General features: G+C 36.9%; 1 protein-coding gene across 3 annotated transcripts in view; it reads left to right on the top strand.

The window, feature by feature from the left end:
- The first annotated feature begins 49 nt into the window (after positions 1–49).
- RPS6KB1 (ribosomal protein S6 kinase B1) overlaps positions 50–16,837 on the top strand; it is a 41,342-nt gene continuing 24,554 nt past the window's right edge. For 2 of the 3 annotated variants that reach the window (XM_054574860.1, XM_054574863.1), the window contains exons 1-4: positions 50–254; positions 10,684–10,733; positions 11,701–11,821; positions 13,021–13,089. In XM_054574860.1, coding sequence (XP_054430835.1) covers positions 114–254; positions 10,684–10,733; positions 11,701–11,821; positions 13,021–13,089 — 381 coding nt within the window. In that variant the 5' untranslated portion in view covers positions 50–113. Of the gene's footprint in view, positions 255–765; positions 827–10,683; positions 10,734–11,700; positions 11,822–13,020; positions 13,090–16,837 lie in introns of those variants that run through there. The other variant, XM_054574861.1, reaches the window with a different exon arrangement.

The following is a 16,837-nucleotide window of genomic DNA, read 5'->3' as shown; positions in this document are numbered from 1 at the left end:
ATGCTCTAGCGCTGAACTTGAGGAGCCAGTCTAAGGCCTAGGCGCAGACGCACTGAGCCCAAGCAGCCAGTGATGGCGGCAGCGGCGGCAGTGGCTGCGGCGGGTCCGGGCCCATGAGGCGACGACGGAGGCGGGACGGCTTTTACCCAGCGCCGGACTTCCGAGACAGGGAAGCTGAGGACATGGCAGGAGTGTTTGACATAGACCTGGACCAGCCAGAGGACGCGGGCTCTGAGGATGAGCTGGAGGAGGGGGTGAGGCCCGGGGTCCCGGGGGACCGGAGGTGACAGGGCCGGGGCGGCGGCGCGGGCCCTGAAAGCCAGGCGCATCCGGGATCGCGGAGACCCAGGGGGCGCGAGTAGTCTCTAGGAGAAGCAAAAGCACCGCGCGGTCCGAGAGAGGAGAGCGGGCGGAGCGGACCTGGCCCTAGGTGTGAGGCCGCTGCGGGGCTCTCAGGTGCAGGTCGCGTCCCCAGCCCCAGATCTGCGCAGCCCGGAGCAGTCGTGGAGGGAGAAAGGGCGCGTGGTCGATTCCTCCAGCTGTTGGACTTGAGTGTAGCGGGCGCGAGTGGTGTAGCGCGTGTTGGGTGTCCCGTAAGTGCAGGTCAAGTGCGGAAGGGTTTCCCTTGGAGTGTAAGATTTCAAGTATTAAATCTTCAGACCTCCGACAACCACCTCTCTTCTCGGCCTGTCGCTTCTCTCCTAGGAAGCGCTCAGCTGTTAGAAGTGACAGCTGAAAACTTCTGTCGGGAGTAGCGCTGCCGCTGCTGTTACAGCCACCAGGAGTTTTATTTCGGGAGCAAGGGGGCTCTGCTGCATCTTCCAGGGTTTGTTTGTTTGCTTTTTTTTTTTAACCCCCTTCCGTGTGACTTTTTTTTTTTTTAAAGAAAAAGCATTTATAACGACACACGGCATTTGTAGCTTACTTTTCTCACAGTTGAAGATGTCTGCATTTTTTTTTCAAAATATTTTATGTAATTTTGGGGTGGAAAAAAACCCAGCGTTGACAGCTGTGATTTGACTTGCCAAAAATAAGTTGCTTCAACTGAGACTTGTGAATGGTGGTGTGAGGGCTCTCCTTGCTGTAATCCAGGGTGTTAAATTTAGAATTGTTTTTCCTAATGCATAGCTTGGTTTTACCTTTGCTGTCTTAATAGGTTGTCATTCTTTATGGAATATTCTTTTTTCAAGATAAATTTATTGAAAAAGCACATATTATACCTTAAGTTTAAAAGTGATGTTGCCATACTGATCACTGATTCTGGGAAAATCCTCAGGATAATTTAGTTTCTAAACTCCATTGCCTAGAAGAGTATGTGGGTTAATGACTGAAGTCTGGCGTTTGCTCTGACTGCATAAGAGTTTCCTTTTCTTTATCTCACCTGATTTTACTCCTCCAGCAAGTTGTGCCCTGCTTGTTGACAAAAGATTGAGATGCTATATGTAAAGAATTTTGAAAACTTTAAGAAACTCGGTGGGTTAAAGTAATACTGTTCTTTTCATAATCAAATGAGTCTAAATCAACATTACCGTTTGGAAGGTGGATATTGAGATGTGTACTTTTAAATACGTTTGTATATGTAATTCCAGTTAGCCTCTTAATGAAACATGTGATACACTGAATACAACTTAAAATGGGATTACTTTGGTTACATATAGCTTCCTCTTGCCAGTTATATTGGTTCCATATGGCAGTGGCTTTGGAGCAGGGCAGGGGAAAAAACTTGATATGAAGGGTACTTTATAAAATCTTCATTAGTTGAACTGATAGAATTTCCAGTGATAGAAACCATTGGTTTATTAGGAGAAGTTAAAGAAGTTGGCAGTAAAATACTGTATTCAGGTACCTGTTATGAACTAGAACCTCATTGGTTTTGGCCTACTCCTGGGCATATGTTTTGTTGGGTATAAGCAAATAGGATTTTGACAGGGTATGGAAGAGGAGGCCAGAGAAACTGGTAGAAATAGAAAAGAAAGACATGTAGCCACTACTCTGGGGAGAGGAACTTTGGGGAAATAGCAAAGGTAATTAAAGAGAATTTTGAGGAAGAGCTTTAGCAAAATATGAGGTCTGTTCAGAAGGTATTCAGCCATGTAATATAAAAAATAGAGACATTTATTGAAGAAGATACAAGAAACATTGTACATAGGACAATGACACTTCAGTCCTCTTCAAAATGGGATATCACACAGTCGCCATCAGCTGCCCCATCGTATTTTCCTGAATCTCATTGAATGTCTGAAATCTCTTCTCTTTCAAGGGTGATTTTAGTTTTGGGAAAAGGCAGAAGTCACAGGGCACCAAGTCAGGGCTGTAGGGGGGCTGAGTCACCTGGGTGGTTTGATGGCTCGCCAAAAAATACTCTGCACGAGACATGATGCGTGAGTGGGCACGTTGTCCTGATGAAGCTGCCGGTCACCAGTTGCCCATAGCTGAGGTCTTCTGAATCATCCAGATCGTTCTCACGGAGGAATGTTCAAGCTTAACGCAAAATTTGATGCAGATTCATTGCTTTACTCACTCAGTATTGTTGTTTTTGTTTTTGTTTTCCCCCTGAAGAGGGTCTTGCCTAAGTCTGGATTTTCCACAGGTAATAATAGCACTTAGGTGGGGGCAGTTAAACTAGGTTATGACTGGTGGAAAGTCATGAGGAAGTAGTTTATAATAACCCGACACTCCACTTTGTAGTGTATGCTATAGTGTGAGGCACTGAAATATAAAAATACTATTTTGGCTGCTATTTATATTGTCTGTACTTTTCTTACCTCTTTACTTTCAAATATTAGACTAAATAGAAAGAACATAAGGCCAGAGGAATTACCCTCCTCATGGTCAGTTTTGGAAGTGTGATATATTCCTCATTTTTAAATCCTTACAGTGGGAGTAAAAATTGGCATATTTCTAGACAGCAAGTTGACAATATACAATAACATTTTAAATGTGTATACTCTTTGAACCACTAGCTCTTTTTTCAAAAAAAAATATCCTACAGAAGTCACCATGTAAACATTAAAAAGCTGCTTGTTGGAGAAATATTTTTAGTAGTGAAAAAATTGAAACGAATGTTCACCAATATACCCATATGATGGAATATAATAAAACATTTAAAATGATAATGTGAATTTTTTTTGTGAACCTGACTTTTTACAGACCCAACAGTATTTATTTTTTTAATTTAATCTTTATTGTATTTCTTTTTCATTACCATTTAGTCCCCTTGTACCCCCCATCCCTTCACTCAGTCATTTGAATACCACAGCCATACAGTACACATGCTCACCCAACATTGTCTACCCTACTGACTAGTTCAGTGAATTTATCATTGTTCACTAATGCACATTCCAGTCCACTCTCCTTGGCTGCCTGGTTACATCAGTGTCGCACAAACCGTTCTCGTTCTGTTAATAATGGCTGGACTTTTTCCGGACAGTCGTATATCTTACTTAGCAATTCTCTTGGAGTTGAAAGTATTTCTTTTGAGTGTGTTATTTTAAGAGTTGCCTCAAGGTGGAAAAGCCAAAAGAGGTAGAGCAGGATTGGGTTGGCCACCAAAGGAGATTCAGTGACATCCAGGTTCCTCTAAAATTTTAAGTTTTCTAAAAAATGAGAGAAGCTTAGGTTTTAAAAAAATCAGGCTATTGTGAATTTATAATACCAGCCCTGGTTAGGGCACATAGAAGAATCAACCAGTGGAGTGGCTCTGGGCTAGTGTGGCTCAGTTGGTTGGGCATTGCCCTGCAAACCCAAAGGTCCCTGGTTCAATTCCTGGTCAGGGCACCTGCCTGGGTTCCAGATTCAGTACTTGGTCGGGATGTGTGTGGAAGACAGCCAATTGATGCTTCTCTGTCACAGCGATGTTTCTCTCCCTCTCTCCTTCCCTGCCCCTCTCTCTAAAATAAAAATAATAATAATAATAAAAGGAATTATTCAATTAAAAAGAAAATCAACCAAGGAATCCATAAATAAGTAGAACAACAAATCAATCTCCCTCTCTCCCTCTTCCTTTCTCATTTCCTTTCTCTCTCTCCCTTTCTCTCTTTTTGGTTTGCAGGCTAGCGCTCAGTCCACTGAGCTTCCCCAGCCAGGGCTTCTCTGTTTCTCTCAAAAAAAAAAAAAAAGAAGAAGAAGAAGAATTTATAATAATATAATTACTCTGGTGATTTGTGAATTTGTAACTTTTAGTACACAAACTTTTTAAACATCAATGCATATCAAAGTAGCCTTACTTCTTCATTTTATAGTAAAGAAACTGAGGCATAGACCAGAGAGATGATTGCCCATGACCATGTAGGTACCCAGTGGTAACGTCTTCTGACTCAGTTCAGCAAACTTTGTTGCACAGCTTCTTTTTATTTTTTAATTTTTTATTGTGTTTTTCCATTACCATTTAGTCCCCTTACACCCCTCTCCTCCCAGCAATCACTACACTGTTGTCCATGTCCACGAGTCCTTAGTCCTTTTTGCTCAATCCCTCCACCCCCTTATATAACTTCTTCATTGCATTTGCTAGTTTTCATAATGTGTTTCTTTGTGGTGTGTCAAAAGTGAATTCAAAACCTTCTGGCCATGCTCACTGACTATGTGACCTAGAATAAATTGCTTAATCTCTGACATTTTTTTTTTTTGTCTATAAATGAGGATTACATGAGATAAAGTGTATAAAGTATTCTTAAAATATCTTGGCATATTAAGCACTTAGCTAATTCATGGAAATATAGCTTGTCACTGTTAGACATTGCCAAGGAATCAGTCATTCAAGTTTACCTTCACCTCTACCTAGAAATTTAATAATAAAAGTAGTTATATTACAGGCTGCATTTTTAGGGCTGTGTTTTTTGTTTTTTTTTTAAATTACATCACTGGTCCTATTTAGAGATACATTTTTTAGATATGTTACACTGAGTGATCTGTATTAGTAAATATATGTATTTACATAGCATTGTTAATTCTTCAGTGAGTAAAAGATGAGGAGAGTAATTTAATACATTTATGGATAAAGTTAAATGTTTGCTACCTAACCAAAAAAAGACCCTGATAGACCTCAGAGGACTGTTGTAAAACCAAAGGATAAGAGATTTTGTTTTTGGTAGGGGGAGGGTAGATCTTTTCTATTTTTTATTTTTCTTTTGTGGTGATGGTATAAGTTACGGACAGTGAGTTGAAACTAAGGGAAAGTTTTGCTCTGTAGAGATTTTCATTAGCCTATGAAAATGTCGGAAACCTTTGCTTTCTATGAAGATACAAAGTTAAGAGAGTAATAGAAAATTGTAATGGAATATGTAAAATCCTCAATTTTTACTCTACTAATTAAAAATTTGAATTAGTTGCAGATCTTACTGCATGAATTTCAGATTGGGATATCAGATTTTTATTGAGCAAAAACTTTAAAATTTTTTAGTGCTTTGAAAAACAAAGTGCTATATAGATAGTATACATTCAAATATTAATGATTATGACAAATTATAGAAAAAAGGTTGTTATCAATTCTTATCTTGCATTGTAGTAGATATATACCATGGGACATTTTATTTTATTTTTTATTTATTTCTATAATTGAATTTATTAGGGTGACGGTTAAAAAAACCGTACAGGTGTACAGCTCTTATAACACTGTTCTGTGCACTCACCATCCAAAGTCAAGTCTCCTTCCCTGACCCTTCTTCCACCTTCCCCCGCCTGCCTTTTCCTCTGCCAGTCACCAAACTGTTGTCTGTGTCTGCGTTTTTTTGTTTTGTGTTTTGTATAATCCCTTTACCTTTTTCACCCAGACCCGCAACCCCTCGTCCCCTCTCTGATGGCTGTCAATCCGTTCTCTGTATCTATGAGTCTGTTTCTGTTTTGTTACTTTATTTTGTTCATTAGATTCCACATGTAAGTGAAATCATATGGTACTTGTCCTTCTCTGACTGGTTTATTTCACTTAATACTCTCCAAATTCATCCATGCGGTCACAAAAGGTAAGATTTCCTTCTTTTTTACAGTTGAGTAATATGCCATTGTGTAAATGTACCACCACTTTTTATCCATGTGGAATTGCTGGGTCATAGGCCATTCCATTTTTAATTTTGAGGGGGAACTTCTTACTGTTGTCTACAATGGCTGCACCAGTTTACATTCCCACCAACATGCACAAGGGTTCCCTTTTCTCCACATACTTGCCAATACTCGTTTGTTGATTTTTTAATAAAAAGATTATTTTTATTTATTTTCATAGAGAAGGGAAGGGAGGGGGAAGAAGAGGGAGAGAAACACTGATGTGCAAGAGAAACATCAGTTGGTTGCCTCTCACAAGCCCCCAACTGGAGACCTGGCTGGCAACCCAGGCGTGTGCCCTGACTGGGGATCGAACCGGCAGCCTTTCGGTTCACGGCCAGTGCTCAATCCACTGAGCCACATCAGCCAGGGCTGTTTGTTAATTTATTAATGATTGCCATTCTGACAGGCATGAGGTGACATCTAATTGTGGTTTTAATTTGCATTTCCGCAATGGTTAGTGATGTTGAGCATGCTTTTGTATGTCTATTGGCCATCTGTGTGTCCCCTTTGGAGAAGTGTCTGTTTAGGTCCTTTGCCTATTTTTTCATTGGACTGTTTGTTTTCTTGGTGTTGAGTTATGTAAGTTCTTTATAAATTTTGGAAATTAACCCCTTATCGTATGAATCATTGACAAATATATTCTCCCATTCAGCAGGTTGTCTTTTCAAATTATCGTATTGATGGTTTCCTTTGCTGTGCAAAAGCTTTTTAGTGTGATGTAGTCCCATTTGTTTATTTTTTCTCTTGTTCCCCTTGCCTGAGGAGAAATATCAGAAAAATATTGCTACAAGAAATGTCTGAGATTTTGCTGCCTGAGTTTTCTTCTGGGATTTACTATAAACCATTTTTAAATAGACCAAGCTTGTGGGCAAAGTTCACCCCTTTCTTCCAGTCCATTTGAATTACTGAATCTTATTTTATAAGGAACTGTCCATGAACAGCAAAGCCAATGGATAAATGATTTAACGAGTATCTAGATTAAAAATATTTTACTGATTCTGTAACTATTTAAATTTTTATAAACTGCTTACTTTCATTGGGACTTGAGTCATACTTACTTGAACCTATATGCAATTTTAATTGAAAACTGCAAATGAACATTCTGGTGGGCTAGATTTTTTTTTTTTTTTAAGATTTTATTTATTTTTAGAGAGAGGGGAAGGGAGGGAGAAAGAGAGGAAGAGAAACATCGATGTGACCTGGGTAAAGACACCCAAGCCACTGAGCCACACTATACAGGGCCTGGTGGGCTAGTTTGAAACAGCATATCTTGTATAGTACCTTAGATGAGCGTGATACTACATTATCAATCATAGTGGCACACATAAATAGCACTGGTTGAGTCATAATGCTTAAAGCAGCAGAAAAGGAAATCTGAATAAAGGGATTCCTGTGAAAGAGAGTTGTCAGTATGTACTATACTAACATTTGATGCTTCTAGTGTGAGGCTGTTCTGAAAGAAACTTAAGTAACAAAAGAATTGTGTCTCAAATGCTTCTGCTCCAGAAGTTAGCGGTAGGAAGTTATAAACACAGATGCAGGTGGTAATACAGGCCTGGCCAGCTCCGGAAATGAAACATAGCCATAAGGCATATATTTATAGGTGGCTTCAAAGATGTGGTTCAGTGTTAACTACTCTGTGGTCTTTAATTTAGAATTAAGTATAACTAACATTTAAAAAATTATATAATAATTAGTTTTATTATAGCTGAGAGAAGTTAGTCTTTTGTCTTTAAAGTGACACCATTGTAGGTGATTAGGCGAAGCACCAGAAACAGCAACAAAAAACATTTTAGCCATAATCACCTCTACCCCCACCCCTACAAGAAACTATCAACCTGAAACTGCAAGAATATTTTTTTCTTGATACTGTCCCATCCATATGTTCAGTCTAATCATGAAACATCTTCGTGTTAGATGTCATCTGGACTTGCTCATACCATGAGCAACTTACATCTGAAAACTTGTTTGGGCTATTTCAGCATTCATTGTGTAAGAATACTATCAGTTTTCTTTGTGTATCTTGATTGTGTACTGGCACCTTTGAAGAGAGGTATGTTCACTTAAAGAATTTTTGAATTATCTTAAAATTTTCATTAAAAACTTCTAATTTTATAGAGCCTATTTTCAATTAAGCAATACTCTTTTGTATAAATTGAATGAGTTCATAAGACTATATTCAAGAATGCTCATTTCAAAGCTATAATTTTAACATTAATATAAATATATTTGTTACCAGGTTATTATTATTTTTACAATTCAGTTACTTTTAATATAATGATAGAGTTGTACAATCATAACCACAATTTAGTTTTGAAACATTTCTGTCATCCTAAAAAGAAACTTTGGGTTCATTCCTCATTGCCACCTTTAGCCCTAGGCAACCACTAGTCTATTTTCCATTTCTATAAATTTTCCTTTTCTGTACATTCCATATACATGGAATCATACAGTATGTGGCCTTTTTTGTCTGGCTTTTTTCACTGAACATAATATTTTTGAGGATCGTGTATGTAGTAGCATGTATCAGCACTTTGTTCCTTTTATGTCCAAATGGTATTTTGTTGTATGGAACAACCACATCATATTTATTAGTTTACCAATTGATGTTCACTTGAGTTGTTTCCATTTTTTGGCCATTGTGAATAATGCTGCTGTGAACATTTGTACCCAAGTCTTTGCAGAATATATAGTTTCATTTCTCTTGAGTAGATAACTTGGCATAGGTTTGCTGGATCATATAGTAACACTAATTTTTGAATAAATTGCATGTTTTTAAAAAAAAGATTTTTATTCAGTTTTAGAGAGAGGGGAAAGGGGAGAGAGAAACATCAATTAGTTGGCTCTCACATGCCCCCAACTGGGGACCTGGCTCACAACCCAGACAACCCAGTGCCCTGATTGGGAATTGAACCAGTGACCTTTCGGTTTGCAGGCCAGCAGTCAATCCACTGAGCCACAAAAGTGGTTATATGATTTTACATACCCACCAACAGTGTATGAGGGTTACAGTTTATCTACATTTTTGCTGGATGTGGTATTTTTCTGTCTTTTTAATAAAGCTATCCTAGTGGATATGAATTGGTATCATGGTGTAGTTTTGGTTGGCATTTTTATAATAGCTAATGATGTTGAACAACTTTTTATGTGCTTATTGGCCATTTGTGCATCTTCTTTGGAGAAATACTTATTCAAATCCTAACCCTTTTTTAAAAATAGGATTATCTGATTCTTTATATATTCTTATTCTGTGGGTTTTCTTTTCACTTTTATTGATAGTATCTTTTAAAGTACAAGAGTTTCAAATTTTGAATAAATCTAGTTGATTGGATTTTTTTTCTTAATTGTTCATGCCATTGGTGATATGTCTTAAGAAATCGTTGTCTACCCAAGGATCATGAAAATTTATTCCCTCCTAGGTTTCCTCTAAGAATTTAGGTCTGTGATTTAGTTTGAGTTAATATTTGTGTATCGTGTGAAGTAGGATCACAAGTAAGTTTTCCCTCGTGAATATTCAGTTGTCCCAGCACCAAATATTGCAAGATATTTTTTTCCCATTGAATTTACTTGGCATCTTTGTCAAAAATCAGTTACGGGTTTGTTTTTTTTTCTGGGCTCACAGTTCTATTTAATTGATCTGTATATCTGTGTTATGCCAGTACCATACTGTCTTGATTGCTGCTGCTTTGTAGTATATTTTTAAACCAGGAAGTATCAGTCTTCCAACTTTGTTCTCCTTTTTCAAGATTGTTTTGGCTGTTTTGAGTCTCTTGCTTTTTTTTTTATATGAATTACAGGATCAGCCTGTCAATTTCTGCAAGAAAGGAACCTGGGATTTTGATATAATTAAGTTGAATTGGTAGACCAATTTGGGTAGTATTGCCATCCTAACAATATTAAGTCACCTGATCCATGAACATGAATGTCTTTTGATTTATTTAGGTGTTCTTTTAGTTCTTTCGGTAATATTTTATAGTTATCAAGTGTACAAGTCTTATACTTCTTTTGTTAAATTTTTTCTAAGTATTTGATTCTTATTGATGCTACTGTGAATGGAGTTATCTTAATTTTAGTTTTGAATTATTCATTGCTGGTATATAGGGATTAAGTTTCGCATTTGCTTATACTATGGCCAGAATAAATGTTTGGCCAGCATGACTCCTAACAATTTGAGAGCGTTGCTTAATTATTTTGCTTTGATAGGCTACACTGTACACTACAATATCTTGGACTGGTTGTGATGAATTTAGGCTTAGTTAGGTTGTAATTATATAAGGTTTATCTTAGTCTTGCCTATCAGAATAACACTTTGTATAAAACATTGGATTTAGTAACTCAGACTTAGAATGTAACACCTTCCGTGTCATTAAACACAAAATGTATGTGATTTTTTGAAGGAAAAAACTTACCTGGTTTTATTTGTAAATCATCTATAGCTTAGTTGTCATATAAAATGACAAGTGAAATCTCCATAGAATTTTTTGTATACCTTATTTTGTTTACCTCTACATTTGCCATTTAAAGTATAGAGAATTTGTAGTCTGGGTTATTTCATTTCTCCTTCTTCAGTAGTGGAGTGAAGCATTAAACATTTTTATTTTATGTTTATGAGATTATTTATCTTTAAAACTTTAACATGTTTTTCAGGGTCAGTTAAATGAAAGCATGGACCATGGGGGAGTTGGACCATATGAACTGTAAGTTTATATGAAAATATTTCATTGTGCTGTCTTTCTTACAAGTAGGTTTATCAGCTCCAGTTCATAGCCATCATGTGATTCTATTGAACTGTTCTTAAATATCTTCTCATATATATATAAAATTAGTTTATTGAGTTTGGCATCAATATAGTAAGATATCCAGGGTTTTGTGATCACGTATGAATTTTTAGAAAAAGATCTCCATTCAGATTCAGAGTGTCCTAAATATGAGTCTGAATGGGTTAGGAATTACTGAAAAATAAAATTATTGGAAATGCCCCCAGGAGTCAAATCATTTTTGTTTTGCTTATAATACACCATTCAATCTAAAGTTCTTTTAGGCACATGCCATTAGGGGAGTATGGTGATTAATCTGCTCTGTACCCCAACCCTTGGGTTGGGGTGAGGCTGAGATCACTCATATAGAAAGCATTTAAGTGACTGACAAAATTGCCACCCTTTCACAGTCTTTAAATCACTTTCATAGCCCATATGGAAAGATGTGTGGATATATTTTCATTAGCAAGAATTTATGTAGCAGAAAGACTTGAACTAATTGGGTACTTTTAGAATGCTCCTAGGTTTTCTGCCCAGGTTGGATAATCCTTGATTTTATAAACATTTTGAATGAACTAAATTTAAATAACTGGAAGTCTTTTTTCCTTTGTTGACTTAACAAACTTGTTGTGATTTATCTTAGTTCGGGGGTGCTTGATGCTTATGAAAATAAATACTTGCTAGCACATTACATAAACAAGCAGATAAGTAAGCAATTTGTCAAGCCACCCTAATCTTGACCTATCATGTCATTGAATCATTCTGTTTGCTTAGAACACAGATACTAAATTTGCTGTGTTGTACTTTTTTCCTTTTACTGAATTAGATTACATTTCTCTTTCTAACAGTATGCTGAAAGTAATTTAACTTTTTGCAAATTTACTTTTGATTTTGCTTTTCTCTCCAGTGGCATGGAACATTGTGAGAAATTTGAAATCTCAGAAACTAGTGTGAACAGAGGGCCAGAAAAAATCAGACCAGAATGTTTTGAGCTACTACGGGTACTTGGTAAAGGGGGCTATGGAAAGGTAGGACGTGTTTTTGAAATGAGAGCTGTTGTCTGTCTTGGGTAGATTGATTTTTTACATCCTGGTTTCAGTAGTCCTCTTCCATCTTTGCTATCTATCAGCAAAGGATATAATCACTTACCCTGTATTATTTGAGGAATGTACAGGAGTTCTCCTGTTTCTACCACTATACACGTAAAAGCATAGCACATAATTGACCCTCAGTCAGTATTTGTTGATTAAATAAATAGCAGCTGTTCCAGGTGAAGTCTGTTATAAGAAGATTCATTTCTTTGGCTTTAAATGGTACCTTCTATAGGTATTTTCTTAAAAAACAAACCAATCATTCCTTAACTTTTCAAGAGGCCTGGTACATTAATATCTGTTACTGTTGTCTGTGAATCTGAATTGGTTTTCTTTGACTTAAAGTATCTAGAGCGTTAGGGAAGTTGATGAATATAAGAGGGGAGAAGAAAAATAAATAGAATTTCTTAGTTTCATAGTTTCTCCCAAGGTTTTCTAATTTAAGATCTTTGAGTGTTCTGCCCAAGAGAGTTTATACCTAGCCATTCTCTATCAAAGTTGGGTAACTATTATTTATGTTGTATAGTGTTAATTTTTGTGAAGTGTGACATTCGTAGTACATTCTTAGGCTTAAGGACACATTTAGTATGTTCTAATCATCTTGAATGTGTAACACATGCACTTTGAGTCTCACATATTTTGGCTGTTGCACGAAAATGTTTTATAGTTAGCTCTTTAAAGGAATAGGTAAACAATAATTCCTGTCAACTATTATTAAATAGTTTTGTGTGATGCAAGAACAATGGCATCCTTGGGAGAAGTTTATGAAATATTTTATAATTTTTAAGTTTGGTATTACGCTCCTGGGAACCCTGATTATAGCTTTTTCTAAGCAAACTTGTATTTTATGTATAAACATGGAGTGTTCATCATTAGTTGGTCATTGCCCAACTTTGCCACCAGATGTCAGCAGACCAAGTAGGAAAGTCCCATGCTGTGTAACAGAATTCAGTACTAAATCTTTACTGTAGTCTGCTCTTCTAGCCCCTCATTTTTGCACACCAGCCCTTCTTGGTACTAGTTTTTATGAAAATACAAACTACTGTATCATTTCTTTCTTATAAATAGGAATTAAGGGAATGTGACTAGCATAGTTTAGCCTTTAATGACATACGGACACTTTTATTTTTATACAGGTTTTCCAAGTACGAAAAGTAACAGGAGCAAATACTGGGAAAATATTTGCCATGAAGGTGCTTAAAAAGGTGATTCCTTCCTTCCTCTTTTTCCCTCAAACTATAGTTTTAATTGCTATAAAATCCACATTTTGGCCTAAAATTCTCAGTCAAAAAATATTTCTAACAAAATTATAAGTGCTCTTAGAACATGAAATATGTTTGATTATTATTATTCCTGTTTTCTTTCTGCTTGGGCTGGGCTCTTTCAACTCTTCTCTGAGGTAGCTCTTTTAGCTCTTTGTTCTGGTCTTCATGTTTTTAAGTAATAAGCATATTCTGCTATCACTTACTTCATCAGTTTTGGAATTATAGATTGACTTTCTATTTGACTCTCTTTATACCTTCCTCTCTTTACCCTGTCCTCTTATTTTGCTTCAGTTCTTTTGGATCTACAATTGTCTTCTCATACCTTCCAACAACTCTTGTAAAATACCTTTCAGGCCGGTGCTCTGTGCTCATACTTACTATTAGATAATCTATCAGTTCCATTTATTTTCTTAGAGACATTCTGTATTGCGCTTGCTAGCCATATTGGAAATGCCCTTTACCACAACTCTTGGAATTCTCTTGACTCCTTCAATGTTGGATTCATTCTTTCCTGGGTCTCACATCTTCCTTTTCCCTAGTTTATGCTCTTGTTCCCTTGTTTTGGTGATCACCTACAAGTGGCTCCCTGAGAAAGGATGCATGAAGGTAAATTTTAGGGGGAAATATTGCATATTTGAAAATTTCCTTATTATATCCTCATACTTGTTTGATTGTTTGGGTGCAGTTTTTTAGTTGAAAGTAATTTTTACTCAGGATCTTGCTCCATTTTTGTCTAGTTTTGAATGTTTCTGTTGAGAAGTTCTTTACCATTCTGACTCCCAATCCTATAGTTGTATTTTTATTTGAAGACATTTAAGATGTTCTTTTTATTTCTGATGTTTTAAATTTTTATAGTGATATGTCTTGCTTTGATTCTTATTTTGTTTATCTTTACTCTTTCAGTCTTAAAAGTTTCAGTTCTTCAGCTCTAGGAAATTTTATTATGATCTCTTTGATAACTTACCCCTCTGTTGTCTTCTTGTCTTGAAATTGAAGTTAGTTGGATGTTGAACACGCCCTGGACTGATCATCTATTTTTTATATCTTTCCCATTTGTTTACTTCCTTGTCTTTTTGTTTACTTTCTGAGACTTTTCTAGAAATTGATTATTTGATTGGTTTTTAGGGAGAGGGAAAAAAACACAGATTTGTTGTTCCTTATGCATTCATTGGTTGATTCTTGTATGTACCCTGATGGGGGATTGAACGCGCAACCTTAGCGTATTGGGACAATGCTTTAACCAGTTGAGCTACCCAGCCAGGGCATGGAAATTTATTGTGTCACTTTCAAAAAAAAAAATCTTTTATTTATTTATTTTTAGTGAGAGGAGAAGGGAGGGAGAAAGGGAAAGAAACATCGATGTGTGGTTGCCTCTCGCACACCCCCAACTGGGGGCCAGGCCCGCAACCCAGAAATGTGCCCTGACTGGGAGACGAACCAGCGACCTTTTGGTTCACAGGCCACCTCTAAGTCCACTGAGGCACACCAGCCAGGGGTGTATCACTTTTCTAAGTTCCTGTTTTCTTTGATATTGATTTAGCCTTTCTCTTCCATGTCAAAGGCCTTTTTTAGATGTCTGGTGTCCTTCACCGATCATATTTAAGAGTGGAATTCTGAAAAGCTGATCAGAAGTTCTATGAATGTAGGCTTCTTTGTAGGGCAGTTATGTGGTTATCTGACAGTTGACTGAGACACTCCAAGTATCAGTGTCTGTAGGTCTTTTTTCTGTTATGGATTAATTGGTGCTGAGAAAGATCCTCTATTCTTTCGCCTATAAACGCGTCCTGGAGCTAGATGAGATAGAGGAGATGGAGACCTCACCTTTCCACAGCAGACTTTCACTGAAGTCATTTTTATTGATACTTCAGCACTTCTTCACTCGATGTTGATCCTTCACCCTTTTTTCCCCTAAAAAAATACACCTCCAAATGGTAGTTCTCTGTCTAGTTAGTGTGGGAATGGGAACCTTGTTGGTGTATCTGTTCCTTATACAGACTTTCAGATTTTAATCCTCCACATTGTGCTTGCTGCAGTCCCTGATGACTCTAATTTTTTTCCCCTCCTTTCTTTTTATCTTTGCCTCTAATTGAGCCCTGCTAGGATTCTATGGTAGAATCAACTTACTTTGATTTACTCTTCTTGTCATGCATTTAGGTTTGATCATACCCCACTATACTAAATCGTGTACTGTTGCTCTGACCCTTTTCTGTCTTCACTTTTTGAGGTATGGAGCGACCCATGTTTCCTAGTTTTATTGAAGATGGATTATGTGTGTTTGATTTCTTGTTCTTTTTATTTGGTCTTAATTTCTGAAAAGTTCACACTGTCTTAAAACAAGTATTAATAAGAAAACTATTAAAAGGTAATCAGAATGACTTTTTAAAAAATTTATAGGGTTTTTAATACTTTGGTTTTTATCTTCTTGATTTTCACTTGAGCATAAATAACTTCTTACTTTAAAAGCTGAGGAATATACTGTTGCCACACATTAATGGTGATTGTTTTAAAGAAGCAGTTTAGGTATTTTGAACATCACCTCCCACACGAGCAAGTCAGGATTAATCTGCTGTCTGGCTTTCTCATTGGAATCATTTGAGATTAATGATTTTTTTTATCTGTAAACCATATTAGGTGTAGAATTGCAGACAGCATAATAATGCTTATTCTAGAAATGTTAAAAGAAGTACTGGTCAATATTCTTAGTAATATTTTGATATGTTGCTTATTCATGCCTGATAATCGGGGCTGACCATATTAGTCATATTCAATAATTATATCTTGAGTGAAGTATGTTTCTGACACAGTTATCTGTAATGAAGACGGTGGTGTTGGTTTTTTCCACAGTAGGTGGGTGGGTGTGGTGTGGTGTATTGGGAAATCCATAGACTTAATTCCTGCTAAATGTCAGGCCTCCTTTTTTGGGCCCAGGCATCTGAGACCTAACTTGCTTGCCTCTTTTTACTTAGCTATCACTCCTGCCCACTTTCAGGGTTTTTTTCCCCCCCAAGCCTGGCTAGAGAACCAGACACTGTCCCATTCTTCTCTTGATATCCCTGAAAAAGCTCACAGGAAAAATAATGAAAGCAAAGAGGTTGCTAGGGGTAAGCCCAGGGTATTAATTCCTAAATCCCTAGATAAGATGCCCTTATACCCGCTTTGAGTTTATTTCTTTTGATTTTCTATCCTGGAAGTAAAGAGAGCTAACCCTACTGACCTGAGTATGTGGTAAGAATATGCCTCTTTCCAAAAGCCTTGAAGGATAAAGCAGAGTAGAACCAGGTGTCCCCTTTTCTTAAATGAGTTGTTTGTATCTGTACAGTCTGTCCTTAAAGGTATGGTCCCATTTGAGTATTTGCTCATGGTGAAATGTTGAGGAAAAGACGGTTTCCAACAACTATCTCTCTACCCTACTGTTGTTTAAAAAAAAAAAAAAAAAAAAAAAAGTACTCTGGAAGTGAACTTTTATTGCCTATAGCATTGGTTTGGCCTGCACTGTAAATTTTAGAACCTTTGATCAAAGGCTAGTGACTCACAGATGGGTCATAATTCTTCCATTCCTTCTTTTATTGAACCAGTTGAGAACCTGCAATGTGCCAGGCATTACGCTAGGTACTAAGATTTAGCATTTGAAACAAGTACAGACTCTGCCTCTTACTCTGCTTAACTGTATAATTCAAGGGAAGTACCG

This window comes from Pteronotus mesoamericanus, unplaced genomic scaffold, assembly GCF_021234165.1.
Source record: "Pteronotus mesoamericanus isolate MK-2021 breed Mesoamerican mustached bat unplaced genomic scaffold, CSHL_Meso_final contig_269, whole genome shotgun sequence".
In the NCBI taxonomy this organism is placed as follows: domain Eukaryota; kingdom Metazoa; phylum Chordata; class Mammalia; order Chiroptera; family Mormoopidae; genus Pteronotus; species Pteronotus mesoamericanus.
The sequence above is the reverse complement of the archived record's forward strand: the minus strand, read 5'-3'. Positions and strand labels throughout refer to the sequence as shown.